The 14417-nt window shown below is 44.5% G+C and overlaps 1 protein-coding gene across 3 annotated transcripts in view; it reads left to right on the top strand.

The window, feature by feature from the left end:
* The window catches only part of LOC143941207 (transcription factor E3-like), a 62687-nt gene that overhangs the window by 16238 nt on the left and 32032 nt on the right, over positions 1–14417 (top strand). For all 3 annotated transcript variants that reach the window (XM_077463245.1, XM_077463247.1, XM_077463246.1), the window contains exon 2: positions 4796–4909. In XM_077463245.1, coding sequence (XP_077319371.1) covers positions 4796–4909 — 114 coding nt within the window. The remainder of the gene's footprint in view (positions 1–4795; positions 4910–14417) is intronic.

Below are 14417 nucleotides of genomic sequence, written 5' to 3'. Positions count from 1 at the left end.
GTCAGTGTATCCTGATGTCTGTGTATTAGAAGGAGAGGAGATGTCAGTGTATCCTGATGTCTGTGTATTAGGAGGAGAGGAGAGGTCAGTGTATCCTGATGTCTGTGTATTAGAAGGAGAGGAGAGGTCAGTATATCCTGATGTCTGTGTATTAGGAGGAGAGGAGAGGAGAGGTCAGTGTATCCTGATGTCTGTGTATTAGAAGGAGAGGAGAGGTCAGTATATCCTGATGTCTGTGTATTAGGAGGAGAGGAGAGGAGAGGAGAGGTCAGTGTATCCTGATGTCTGTGTATTAGGAGGAGAGGAGAGGAGAGGAGAGGAGAGGTCAGTGTATCCTGATGTCTGTGTATTAGGAGGAGAGGAGAGGTCAGTGTATCCTGATGTCTGTGTATTAGGAGGAGAGGAGAGGAGAGGTCAGTGTATCCTGATGTCTGTGTATTAGGAGGAGAGGAGAGATCAGTGTATCCTGATGTCTGTGTATTAGGAGAGGAGAGGTCGGTGTATCCTGATGTCTGTGTATTAGGAGGAGAGGAGAGGAGAGGTCAGTGTATCCTGATGTCTGTGTATTAGGAGGAGAGGAGAGGAGAGGTCAGTGTATCCTGATGTCTGTGTATTAGGAGGAGAGGAGAGGACAGGTCAGTGTATCCTTATGTCTGTGTATTAGGAGAGGAGAGGAGAGGTCAGTGTATCCTGATGTCTGTGTATTAGGAGAGGAGAGGTCAGTGTATCCTGATGTCTGTGTATTAGGAGGGGAGAGGAGAGGTCAGTGTATCCTGATGTCTGTGTATTAGGAGAGGAGAGGTCAGTGTATCCTGATGTCTGTGTATTAGGAGGAGAGGAGAGGAGAGGTCAGTGTATCCTGATGACTGTGTATTAGGAGAGGAGAGGTCAGTGTATCCCGATGTCTGTGTATTAGGAGGAGAGGAGAGGAGAGGTCAGTGTATCCTGATGTCTGTGTATTAGGAGGGGAGAGGAGAGGTCAGTGTATCCTGATGTCTGTGTATTAGGAGAGGAGAGGTCAGTGTATCCTGATGTCTGTGTATTAGAAGGAGAGGAGATGTCAGTGTATCCTGATGTCTGTGTATTAGGAGGAGAGGAGAGGTCAGTGTATCCTGATGTCTGTGTATTAGAAGGAGAGGAGAGGTCAGTATATCCTGATGTCTGTGTATTAGGAGGAGAGGAGAGGAGAGGTCAGTGTATCCTGATGTCTGTGTATTAGAAGGAGAGGAGAGGTCAGTATATCCTGATGTCTGTGTATTAGGAGGAGAGGAGAGGAGAGGAGAGGTCAGTGTATCCTGATGTCTGTGTATTAGGAGGAGAGGAGAGGAGAGGAGAGGAGAGGTCAGTGTATCCTGATGTCTGTGTATTAGGAGGAGAGGAGAGGTCAGTGTATCCTGATGTCTGTGTATTAGGAGGAGAGGAGAGGAGAGGTCAGTGTATCCTGATGTCTGTGTATTAGGAGGAGAGGAGAGATCAGTGTATCCTGATGTCTGTGTATTAGGAGAGGAGAGGTCGGTGTATCCTGATGTCTGTGTATTAGGAGGAGAGGAGAGGAGAGGTCAGTGTATCCTGATGTCTGTGTATTAGGAGGAGAGGAGAGGAGAGGTCAGTGTATCCTGATGTCTGTGTATTAGGAGGAGAGGAGAGGACAGGTCAGTGTATCCTTATGTCTGTGTATTAGGAGAGGAGAGGAGAGGTCAGTGTATCCTGATGTCTGTGTATTAGGAGAGGAGAGGTCAGTGTATCCTGATGTCTGTGTATTAGGAGGGGAGAGGAGAGGTCAGTGTATCCTGATGTCTGTGTATTAGGAGAGGAGAGGTCAGTGTATCCTGATGTCTGTGTATTAGGAGGAGAGGAGAGGAGAGGTCAGTGTATCCTGATGTCTGTGTATTAGGAGAGGAGAGGAGAGGTCAGTGTATCCTGATGCCTGTGTATTAGGAGAGGAGAGGTCAGTGTATCCTGATGTCTGTGTATTAGGAGAGGAGAGGTCAGTGTATCCTGATGTCTGTGTATTAGGAGAGGAGAGGTCAGTGTATCCTGATGTCTGTGTATTAGAAGGAGAGGAGAGGTCAGTGTATCCTGATGTCTGTGTATTAGGAGAGGAGAGGTCAGTGTATCCTGATGTCTGTGTATTAGAAGGAGAGGAGATGTCAGTTTATTATTATTAATAAACAGGATTTATGTAGCGCCAACAGTTTACTCAGCACTTTACAATATAAAAAGGCAGTCAATACAGTCATAATAAAATACAAGAGGATTAGGAGGGCAATGCTCAGAAGGACAGGTGGTACAAAAGGTTGTAACTGTGGGGGATGAGCTGATGGAAGTGGTAGAAGATCATTTGGAGATGTGATCGGCTTCCCTGAAGAGATGAGTTTTCAGGGATCCCTGAAGGTAGGAAGAGTGGGGATATCCGAACAGGTTGAGGTAGCGAGTTCCACAGGATGGGAGAGGCTCTGGAGACAAGCTTGGGAGTAGGAGGTCTTGAGAAGAGTGGAGAGGACTATTTGGGTGATATTTGGAGACAAGATTGGGGATGTCGCTCGGGGGAGAGTTGTGAATGGTTTTATATGTTGTGGTTAGTATTTTGAATTTAATTCACTGGGCGATTGGGAGCCAGTGTAGGGATTGGAGGAGAGGGTTGGAGGACATTGAATGGAGGTCAGTGTAGGGATTGGCAGACATTGAATGGAGACCAGTGTAGGGATTGGAGGAGAGGGTTGGAGGACATTGAATGGAGGTCAGAGTAGGGATTGGAGGAGAGGGTTGGAGGACATTGAATGGAGGTCAGAGTAGGGATTGGAGGAGAGGGTTGGCAGACATTCAATGGAGACCAGTGTAGGGATTGGAGGAGAGGGTTGGAGGACACTGAATGGAGGTCAGTGTAGGGATTGGAGGAGAGGGTTGGCAGACATTGAATGGAGACCAGTGTAGGGATTAGAGGAGAGGGTTGGAGGACATTGAATGGAGGTCAGAGTAGGGATTGGAGGAGAGGGGTGGAGGACATTGAATGGAGACCAGTGTAGGGATTGGAGGAGAGGGTTGGAGGACATTGAATGGAGGTCAGTGTAGGGATTGGAGGAGAGGGATGGAGACCAGTGTAGGGATTGGAGGAGAGGGATGGAAGACATTGAATGGAGACCGGTGTAGGGATTGGAGGAGAGGGTTGGAGGACATTGAATGGAGGTCAGAGTAGGGATTGGAGGAGAGGGGTGGAGGACATTGAATGGAGACCAGTGTAGGGATTGGAGGAGAGGGTTGGAGGACATTGAATGGAGGTCAGTGTAGGGATTGGAGGAGAGGGGTGGAGGACACTGAATGGAGGTCAGTGTAGGGATTGGAGGAGAGGGTTGGAGGACATTGAATGGAGGTCAGTGTAGGGATTGGAGGAGAGGGTTGGCAGACATTGAAAAGGAGACCAGTGTAGGGATTGGAGGAGAGGGTTGGAGGACATTGAATGGAGGTCAGAGTAGGGATTGGAGGAGAGGGTTGGCGGACATTGAATGGAGGTCAGAGTAGGGATTGGAGGAGAGGGTTGGCAGACATTCAATGGAGACCAGTGTAGGGATTGGAGGAGAGGGTTGGAGGACACTGAATGGAGGTCAGTGTAGGGATTGGAGGAGAGGGTTGGCAGACATTGAATGGAGACCAGTGTAGGGATTGGAGGAGAGGGTTGGAGGACATTGAATGGAGGTCAGAGTAGGGATTGGAGGAGAGGGGTGGAGGACATTGAATGGAGACCAGTGTAGGGATTGGAGGAGAGGGTTGGAGGACATTGAATGGAGGTCAGTGTAGGGATTGGAGGAGAGGGATGGAGACCAGTGTAGGGATTGGAGGAGAGGGATGGCATACATTGAATGGAGACCGGTGTAGGGATTGGAGGAGAGGGTTGGAGGACATTGAATGGAGGTCAGAGTAGGGATTGGAGGAGAGCGGTGGAGGACATTGAATGGAGACCAGTGTAGGGATTGGAGGAGAGGGTTGGAGGACATTGAATGGAGGTCAGTGTAGGGATTGGAGGAGAGGGGTGGAGGACACTGAATGGAGGTCAGTGTAGGGATTGGAGGAGAGGGGTGGAGGACACTGAATGGAGACCAGTGTAGGGATTGGAGGAGAGGGTTGGAGGACATTGAATGGAGGTCAGAGTAGGGATTGGAGGAGAGGGTTGGCGGACATTGAATGGAGGTCAGAGTAGGGATTGGAGGAGAGGGTTGGCAGACATTCAATGGAGACCAGTGTAGGGATTGGAGGAGAGGGTTGGAGGACATTGAATGGAGGTCAGAGTAGGGATTGGAGGAGAGGGTTGGAGGACATTGAATGGAGGTCAGAGTAGGGATTGGAGGAGAGGGGTGGAGGACATTGAATGGAGACCAGTGTAGGGATTGGAGGAGAGGGTTGGGGGACACTGAATGGAGGTCAGTGTAGGGATTGGAGGAGAGGGTTGGGGGACACTGAATGGAGGTCAGTGTAGGGATTGGAGGAGAGGGATGGAGACCAGTGTGGGGATTGGAGGAGAGGGATGGCAGACATTGAATGGAGGTCAGTGTAGGGATTGGAGGAGAGGGTTGGGGGACAATGAATGGAGACCAGTGTAGGGATTGGAGGAGAGGGTTGGGGGACACTGAATGGAGGTCAGTGTGGGGATTGGAGGAGAGGGATGGCAGACATTGAATGGAGACCGGTGTAGGGATTGGATGTCTGTAGGATGATAACACTATATAATTGTTTAGGAAATACAACATTTGCCTGATGTAAAGCCTCCCATTTGTAACCATTTGTTTTATTTCCCTAACAGCCTGAGTCCCATTCTTCCTGAATCTGGTATTGTCGCTGACATCGACATTGAGGCGGCCCTAGAGCCCAGCAAGGAGCAGTTCTACCAGTTGAAGAGCCAGCCAATCCCTGCCAGGTGAGATAATTGGGGCTTTGTTGGGACGAGACACGGGTGACACCCCCGCAGGAAGAATGCGCAGTGTAGACACAAATATAGGAGACAGGCAGAGATAGTCAACAGGAAGAGCTGATAAACTTCAGATGAACACAACAAAAAGCAGCAATGCTGACAACTCCTGACATGCCGAGATAAGAGGGACGCTCGCTCAGCAATTCAGAAAATACAATTTCCTAAATCAGGTGTCCGATACTCTCTGTACAAATCCAGTTTCTGTAACGGGAAACAGAGGTATATTCCAATGTGTGAACATTTGTAATTATTATGGTAAGGTTGACCTTCTGTCCTCATGCACACAGGCGTATGAATTTATTCTCCAAATGTGCTAGATTTCTTTTTGCCAGAATTTGGCAGAAAAAATGCTTCTAATGTCACATAAGAATGCACATTTATGCATGTATGGCGCTGAGCGTAAATGCATTATAAGGGCCAGAATATTAATATATTCCGGCCATTGGAATTCATTTTACAATCATACATTTGCATTCTTGTGGATTTACATACATAAATTATGCTCATAAGCTCCTCTCTGTACACAGCTTTCGGTGCTTTTTTTTAGGCCTCATTCACACGGCTGCAAAAATCGCATCTACAAGACTTTTTTATTTACAGTTCTGAGCGCAGCTGCATTGTTTTCATAGGAGACGTTCACACAGATGCATAAATATGCATGGCGATCAGATCTGTAACACAAGGTCCAAAAATCTGTATCCAGATGCAGGTACTGGGAAAAAAAGCAGGACAATTTTTTTAAAGCTATTTACTGCTCATTATGCAGGAATTTTTGTAATTAAAATAAAAACATGCGTAATAAAATTGGTAAATTTTTTCTTTACGCCCCCATGTGACTGTAGCCATATCCACTTGAACACCAGGCCTTTTCTGGAACTTTAAATCAGTATTTTTTGCTAGAAAATTACCGTACTTATAACCCCCAAACATTATATATTTTTTTATAGGACCCTAGGGAATAAAATGGCAATGGTTTCAATTTATTATGTCACATGGAAAAAAAAATACACTTTAATGAATAAAAACAAAACAAAAATATATATTTTTTTGTACAATATGAAAAGCGATGTTACACTGAGTAAACAGATACCCAACATGTCACACTTTAACCACTTGTCGACCAGCCGCCGTCATTATACGGCGGCAGGTCGGCTCATTCCCACAAATCGCTTCACCTGTATGTCGGCTCCTTTAAGAGCTATAGCCGGAGGGGAACTCGATGTGCATGGCTGGCAGCTGCGATGTCTAGAAGAGCCATGAGAGCCAGAACAGGGATCTGTGTATGTAAACAAACAAACCCCCGTTCTGACAGGAGAGACAGATCTGCTGTTCCTAGTAATTAGGAACAGCGATCTATCTCCACCTGCAGTCAGTCCCATCCCCCCACAGTTAGAAACACACATATGGGAACACAGTTAACCCCTTGATCGCCCCCTAGTATTAACCCCTTCCCTGCCAGTGACATTTACACAGTAATCAGTGCATTTTTATAGCACTGATCGCTGTCAATGGTCCCAAAAAAGTGTCAAGTGTCCGATCTGTCTGCCGCAATGTCACAGATTGCCGCCATTACTCTTAAAAAAAAAAAAATACAATATATAGAAGAATACATATTGGCCTAAACTGATGAAGACATTTGTTTTTTATTTATTATAGCAAAAAGTTAAAAATATTGTTTTTTTTTTTTTTCAATTGTCACTCTTTTTTTGTTTATAGCACAAAAAATAAAAACCGCAGAGGTGATCAAATACCGCTAAAAGAAAGCTCTATTTGTGGGAAAAAAAGGACATCAATTTTGTTTGGGTACAGCACTGCATAACCGCGCAGTTGTCAGTTAATTTGATTTTATTTATTTGATCACTTTTATTCCTATTACAAGGAATGTAAATATCCCTTGTAATAGAAATAAGGATGACATGTCCTCTTTATGGAGAGATCTGGGGCTTAAAAAGAGACCAAATATCTCCTTTACCTGTAAAAGCGAAAGATCAAAGATCTTTTGCTTTAAAAAAAAATTGTTTACTTCCACCGAAGGCCAGAAGTGATGTCATGATTTTGCTCTGGTCCTCCAAGGCCATAGAGGCGGTCAGAGATGATCTGGTCTCTGTTCGCCTCTGTGACCAGCCGACTGCACTCTCAGATCGTTCCTCAGGCATGCTGGTAAAAACGGTAAACCCAGAGAAACGGTGGTGAAAGGGGGAGGCGTCTCCTCCTGCCGCTTCTAAAAGCTGCTAATGAGCTGCTTAGACCACTTTCACAGGAAAGCCAGCCACCTGCTGAAAACAAGATACCGTCATTACGGCTGATATCTTCCGGTAAAAATCATGTTAATTTAAACATCCGATATACATGGCCACATAGGCTAAAATAGAACTACATTTAGGCCGCGTACACACGGGCGGACTGTCTGGCCAACTAAGTCCGTCAGACAATCCGACAGACAGTCCTTCCTACTTTTGAATGAACGGACTTGACCACACACGATGAACAGACAGTCCGTCGAAAGCTTGCGCGATGACGTGTACAGCACGTACGACGGGACTAGAAATACGACGTCCAATACACAGCAATGCAACCTTCGGCCGTGTAAATCCTTTCTGAGCATGCGCCATACTTAGTCCGTCCACCTTGCCTACACACGAGCGGACTGTCCGCTGAAACCAAAGTTGGACGGACAATATTACGGAAATTCCGAAAGACTTAGTCCGCCAGACTGTCCGCTGAAAAAGTCCGCTGAAGCCCACACACGAGCAGACTGTCCGCTGAAACACGTTTCAGCGGACCAAGTCCGTCAGACAGTCCGCCCGTGTGTACGTGGCCTTAGAGGTGTAAAGAAAATATGCTGTATACCTGTAAAAGCTGTGTTTTTTTTTCCATGCCATGTTCATGAGGCCTAAATGTTCACTTATTTGCTGCTCCATATTTATTTGAAGACTTTTCATATTTGGATTTGGAGGTGCTCTCTCTGTATGTCAGACAGGGCAGTTAGGAGAGATAAAAACATTTGCAAGAAAAGCCACAAAAACATTCTGTTTAAAGAATCATTACGGTTCTTAGTTCACCCACAGATTTGAATAGCGATAAGAGGAACATGATGTTGTATTGTTATTGTGCAAATCTAGCTGCCCTACATGTATGTAACTGCACTCTACATTCATTTTCTGCAGCATTTATCAAATCCTATACTGTTAAAAAAAATTCTGGAGACTTTACATATACAAAGACTTTATTTTTTATGTTGGCTGTTGTCCAAGAGGTTAGATCAGGACAAAATAAATAGTGTGATCCATGGCGGTTCGTTGTCTGCTGTGCACATGTGGAATCAATGCTCAGCTCAGATAATCATTGTGAACAGCAACACATGATGGGCAATAATAACAGGCCAAAAAAACATTTACAATCATTTACCTTTTACTGCATGATATCATATCACTTTTCTCAAATAACGGTATTGTGTTCAGCATGTTTCTCATTGTCCTGCAACATACAGAAGGACCCCCAGGAGCTCCTACTTCTGGCTGTGGCTGGTACTGCAAAATGATTTCCCTATTTGTGATGACTCCACTTTTCTTGAGAAAAAAAACATCCCCCTCTGGGTGATCTATGTACGTTGCAAGGATTATAACAACCTTTGTTGCAGATTTCTAAATTTTTGTTATTCTGAAGAAATCACTGTTCCTCTGTGCTGATTGGGTCTAATGGGAGTGGTTTCATAATTATCAGTCAGCTGTGCAGCTGCAGGGCTCTGAGGAAAGCTGCTGAGCCTGCATCCCTTTAGATGTGTTCCTATAGGGAGTATCTCGCTAAAAATTAATTTTTTTTGCAGGGGATGCCTGAAATCTGACTTGTATCTTATACCGCGTACACATGAGCGGATTTTTCCAACAGACTTTTGGCCGAGTTCCGACGGACTTTCCGAATGAACGGACTTGGCCACACATAATGACACCAAAGTCCGACGGATTCGAACGTGATGACATACGACCGGACTAGAATAAGGAAGTTCATAGCCAGTAGACAATAACTGCCCTAGTGTCGGTTTTTGTCCGTCAGACTAGCACACACACAAAAGGATTTCTCGGGCCAGCGGAGTTCCGGTGGGAAAATTTAAAACATGTTCTATTTCTAAAGTCCACCAGATTTTTGGCAAGTAAAGGTCCGATGGAGCCCACACACAATTAAATTGTCCGATGGACTCGTTCCGTCGGACCTTTACTGTCAAAAGTCCGGTCGTGTGTACGTGGCATCAGGCAGACTTCTGTGAAAATCAGTGAGCCAATCACACAAGCAGGAAATTCTGTTTCTGGGAGGTGTTCTATACACATTCTGTGTAAATAGCTTCTCCGGGTAGCCATATTGCATTGCATTTTCAGAAAATTACAGTATTGCAGATTGAGAAGGAAAGGTAATGTTTAATAACATTATTGACAATATGACTTGTGTCGCAATTGTATACGCTATGTTATTTTTCTTTATTTTTTCCTAATTCATGTACAAGTGGAGTTGCCCATTAAATATTTGTGACTGTAGAAACCCAGGGGGCTGCTCTTTTTGGACTTTGCCTGAAAATGCTAGCAGTCTGGCTGTATGCTGATTCTCTGGCTTCATTACTTTCTAAATCACTATTTGGAAAGAAGCATGCACATCAAAGATAATTTATGGTACTGAAAAGCACAAAAAGTCTGAGGCTGGTGTGTGTGTGTGTGTGTGTGTGTGTGTGTGTATACATATATACACACGGTGCCTTGAAAAAATATTCACACTCCTTGAAATTTTCCACATTTTGTTACAACCAAAAACATAAATGTATTTTATTGGGATTTTATGTGATGGACCAACACAAAGTGGCACATACTTGGGAAGTGGAAGGAAAATGATAAATGGTTTTCAATTTTTTTTTACAGATAAATATGTGAAAAGTGTGGGGGAGGGGCATTTGTATGGCGCCCCCCGGAGTCAATACTTTGTAGAACCCCCTTTCTCTACAAGTCTTTTTGGGGGTGTCTCTACCAGCTTTGCACATCTAGAGAGGACATTTCTGCCCATTCAAAATATCTCAAGCTCTGTCATTGGATGGAGAGCGTCTGTGATCAGCAATTTTCAAGTCTTGCCACAAATTCACAACTGAATTTACTGTAGGTCTGGACTGTGACTGGGCCATTCTAACACATAATGTGTTTTGTTTTAAACCATTCCATTGTAGCTCTGGCTGGATGTTTCGGGTTGTTGTCCTGCTGGAAGGTGAACCTCCGCCTCGGTCTCAAGTCTTCTGCCGACTCTAACAGGTTTTTTTCTAAGATTGTCCTGTATTTGTCTCCATCCATCTTCCCATCAACTCTGACCAGCTTCCCTGTCCCTGCTGAAGGAAAGCATCCCCTAAACTGACCGGGCCGGGCAAGGAGAGCATTCATCAGAGAAGAGCCAAGAGGTCCATGGTAATTCTGGAGGAGCTGCAGAGATCCACAGCTCAGGGGGGAGAATCTGTCCACAGGACAACTATTAGTCTTCTCTTCAACAGCGACAGGGAAGCTGGTCATAAATGATAGGCGTGGAAGTTCACCTTCCAGCAGGACAACGACCCAAAACATCCAGCCAGAGCTACAATGGAATGGATTATATCAAAGCATATTCATGTATTAGAATGGCCCAGTCACAGTCCAGACCTAAATCCCATTGAGAATCTGTAGCAAGACTTGAAAATTGCTGTTCACAGATGCTCTCCATCCAATCTGCTTGAGCTATTTTGTAAAGAAGAATGCGCAAAAATGTCCTCTCTAGATGTGCAAATGTGCTGTAATCGCAGTGAAAGGGGGTTCTACATTGTATTGACTCCGGGGGGCTGAATACAAATACACCCCACACTTTGCACATATTTATTTGTAAAAAAATGTGGAAAACCATTTATCATTTTCCTTCCACTTCACAATTATGTGCCACTTTGTGTTGGTCCATCACATAAATTCCCAATAAAATACATTCACATTTTGGTTGTAATATGACAAAATGTGGAGAAATTAAAGGGGTATGAATACTTTTTCAAGGCACTGTATATGTGCCTGACCCTTGTTTTATCCTTTCTGGTTGTATTTCACGTTTTTTATTTGGGCCACTGGCGTCATCTGGAACTTATTTATGATGTCACCTAGTGGTTATTACATACATTACATCACAACTGTTGGTTTTCCCCCGGCTGAGTGTGCTGAAGAGGTTTATGTGCATATATACCCCAGGATTTCATGCTGTACTGTTAGCAATAGCAGTTCATATGGGAAGTAATTTTGTTACATACGGGCCATTCCTTCACAGGGACCATTTTATTCATGGCCATCTTTGATTTGCATAACATCACTGGGACATTTATTTGGACATTCATAGACTTTTATTTCAACCTAAGCATCCCATGTTTTGGCGCCATCTAGTGGCTTGTCTAGAACACTGCTTGGAGTAGTATTGTGAATTGGAAGTCTTTGGTGAACTCTGTTCTTCCTCTATCTTCACCTTCCACTTTATTAGGTACACCTGTTCAATTGCTTGGTAACACAAACTGCTAATCAGCCAATCACATGGCAGCAACACAATGCATCTCGATGTGCAACTTGCTGAAGTTCAAACCGAGCATAAGCATGGGGAAGAAAGGGGATTTAAGTGACTTTGGTTTTGGTGTCAGACGGTCTGAGTATTTCAAAAACTGCTGATCTCCTGGGATTTTCACACACAACCATCTCTGGGGTTTACAGAGAATGGTCAGAAAAAGAGAAAATATCCAGTGAGCGGCAGTGGTGTGGATGAAAATGCTTTGTTGGTGTCAGAGGTCAGAGGAGAATGTGGTTCGAGATGATAGAAAGGCAACAGTAACTCAAATATCCACTCGTTACCACTGCAGAATACCATCTCTGAACGCACAACACATCAAACCTTGAAGCAGATAGGCTACAGCAGCAGAAGACCACAATGGGTGCCACTTCTGTCAGCTGAGAACAGGAAACTGAGGCTACAATTCGCACAGGCTCACCAAAATTGGAAAATAGAAGATTGGAAAAAGGTTGTCTGGTCTGATGAGTCTGGATTTCAGCTGCGACATTCAGATGGTAGGATCAGAATTTGGCGTAAACAACATGAAAGCGCGGATCCATCCTGCCTTGTATCAGCGGTTCAGGCTGGTGATGGAGGTGTAATGGTGTTGCGGATATTGTCTTGGCACACTTTGGGCCCCTTAGTACCAGTTGAGCATTGTTTAATCGCCAGGACCTACCTGAGTTTTGTTGCCAGCCATGTCTTCTGATGGCTCCTCCCAGCAGGATAATGCACCATGTCACAAAGATCAAATCATCTCACCACTGGTTTCTTGAACATGACAATGAGGTCACTGGACTCCGATGGCCTTCACACTCACCAGATGTCATCCAATATAGCACCTTTGGGATGTGGTGGAACGGAAGATTTGCATCATGGATATGCAGCCGACAAATCTGCAGCAACTGTGTGATGTCATCATGTCACTGTGGACCAAAATCTCTGAGGAATTCCAACACCTTGTTGAATCTATGCCAAGAAGAATTAAGTCAGTTCTGAAGGCAAAAGGGGGTCCAACCCGGGACTAGCAAGGTGTACCTAATAAAGTGGCCGGTGAGTGTATATAAGGCCACTTACAATAGTAGAGGATGTCTATCCTAAATTCGATAGTCTGGTCCGTGTGGCGAGGAAGTCTTGTTAAGGCACATACACCATCAGGCTTCCTGGACACGGAACAGTCCCGCGCCCGGCGTCTGGAATACACCCTCTGCTGGTGTGAGGCTTTGTGAAATATAGGTTTATATATGTGGCCGCCCATTGCTGATATAGATACCGCCCATTATCCTCCTGCCTCCATCTGTAACTGTGATCAGTGGTTGGTTTGTTTTGTTCTTTGGAGCCCAACTGGTTTTCATGTTTTATGAGTGTTGTTGCACTAATTTGTCTTGTAAACCTCAATAAAATAAAAATGATGAAAAAAAAAAGATAGAGAGTAGGGTAGGGTAAGAGTCTCTGGTGGGGTTTTATGCTGCCCACATCCCTGCTGGGGATATTTCCCTCCAGTCCATCTCATGCCAAGATGGGAAATCAATTCAATGGGGACACAGATGAAAACAAAATAGCATTTTAGCAGAATGAGGAAGAATTAGCATTGCTGACAATATGCCCTCTCCTAGTTCTTGTGGTCCTGATGACAACCAGGGATTCCCTCACTTTGGGGGAATTTCCCCTCACTTCCTGTTTTGACTATGGGACAGGAAAGAAAAGGAAAATCCTCCCAATGGGGCACGGATGGCAAAAAAAAACTGCCAGCCATTATATTCCTCCTTTACTCTACTTAAAATGGAGGGTGGGGGGGGAGTTTGCTTTTAGTTCACACTGACGCGGTCCAGTGGGTCCTCGTTCACCGTTTCAGATCCGAATTAGGTCCGAATTTTAAACCTGGACCTGAAACGGAGCCAAAGACGCACAGGAACCTTCTGCTGTGCGCTCTGCGACCACCCCGGACGGGTGAGAACCAGCTCCATAGAGAGCCAGTCACGCTCTCCCATCATGCAAATTGGATGCGGGGAAAACTCTCATCCAGTTTGCAGTAATGTGGACCACATTTTGTGATAAAGCTCATCAATCCACCAATTCAGTGTAATAAAATGCTCCTCTGTTTCCTTCATGGTAATGGTTGACAGGAAGTCAGCTGTGTTTGGTAAATATAATTCCCCCAAGAGCAGGGATTTTTATCAGGGATACCCTGAATTTATTTACTGAAACTATTTAAACATGAATACATCTGTGATGTGTTTCTAACAGCTTCCCAATACAATACAACATATTATTTAGGATTTTCTCTTTACAAAAAATGTCAATGGAAGTTCTGTAAAGACCTGTTTGAAATGGAAATTAGTAGTAGAACCGGTCACAATCAGGCTTATGCAAGAACTTCTTAAATTATTACAATTGCTGAGACATGCTTATGAAAGGTTTGTATTTGTCTCTTTATGTAACTTAGCATGCGCTGTCTGACCCTAAGACACACAGGAAAAATGATTTTTTCTATGTGTCCTATTCATACTGAAATCACACCTCCCAACTTTTTGACATGGGAATGAGGGACACCTATCAGCAAAAGTATGCAGGCATAGGACACGCCCATTGCCACGCCCCCTTAAATGGAGAATTATATAGAAAAAGCTCTTTTTTACCACTACTATTCCTTTATATTGGCGTTTGGAATTTACAAATGCAACAATTTAGAAATCAGGGGAAAGGTTTAGCCCCGGAAAACACTTTTTGAAAGAAAAATTCATTTTTATATACATCTATATAGATCAGACCAAAATGAGGGACAAATGGGGAGGAAAGAGGGACATTGCTCTAAATCAGGGACAGTCCCTCGAAATCAGGGACAGTTGGGGGCTATGCTGAAATGCAGCCCGGAGCTGCA

The sequence above is a fragment of the Lithobates pipiens genome, unplaced genomic scaffold (assembly GCF_037356315.1).
Source record: "Lithobates pipiens isolate NorthernLeopardFrog02 unplaced genomic scaffold, aLitPip1_a1.2 Scaffold_3, whole genome shotgun sequence".
Lineage (NCBI taxonomy): Eukaryota > Metazoa > Chordata > Amphibia > Anura > Ranidae > Lithobates > Lithobates pipiens.
This window is presented reverse-complemented; position numbering and strand designations above follow the sequence as displayed.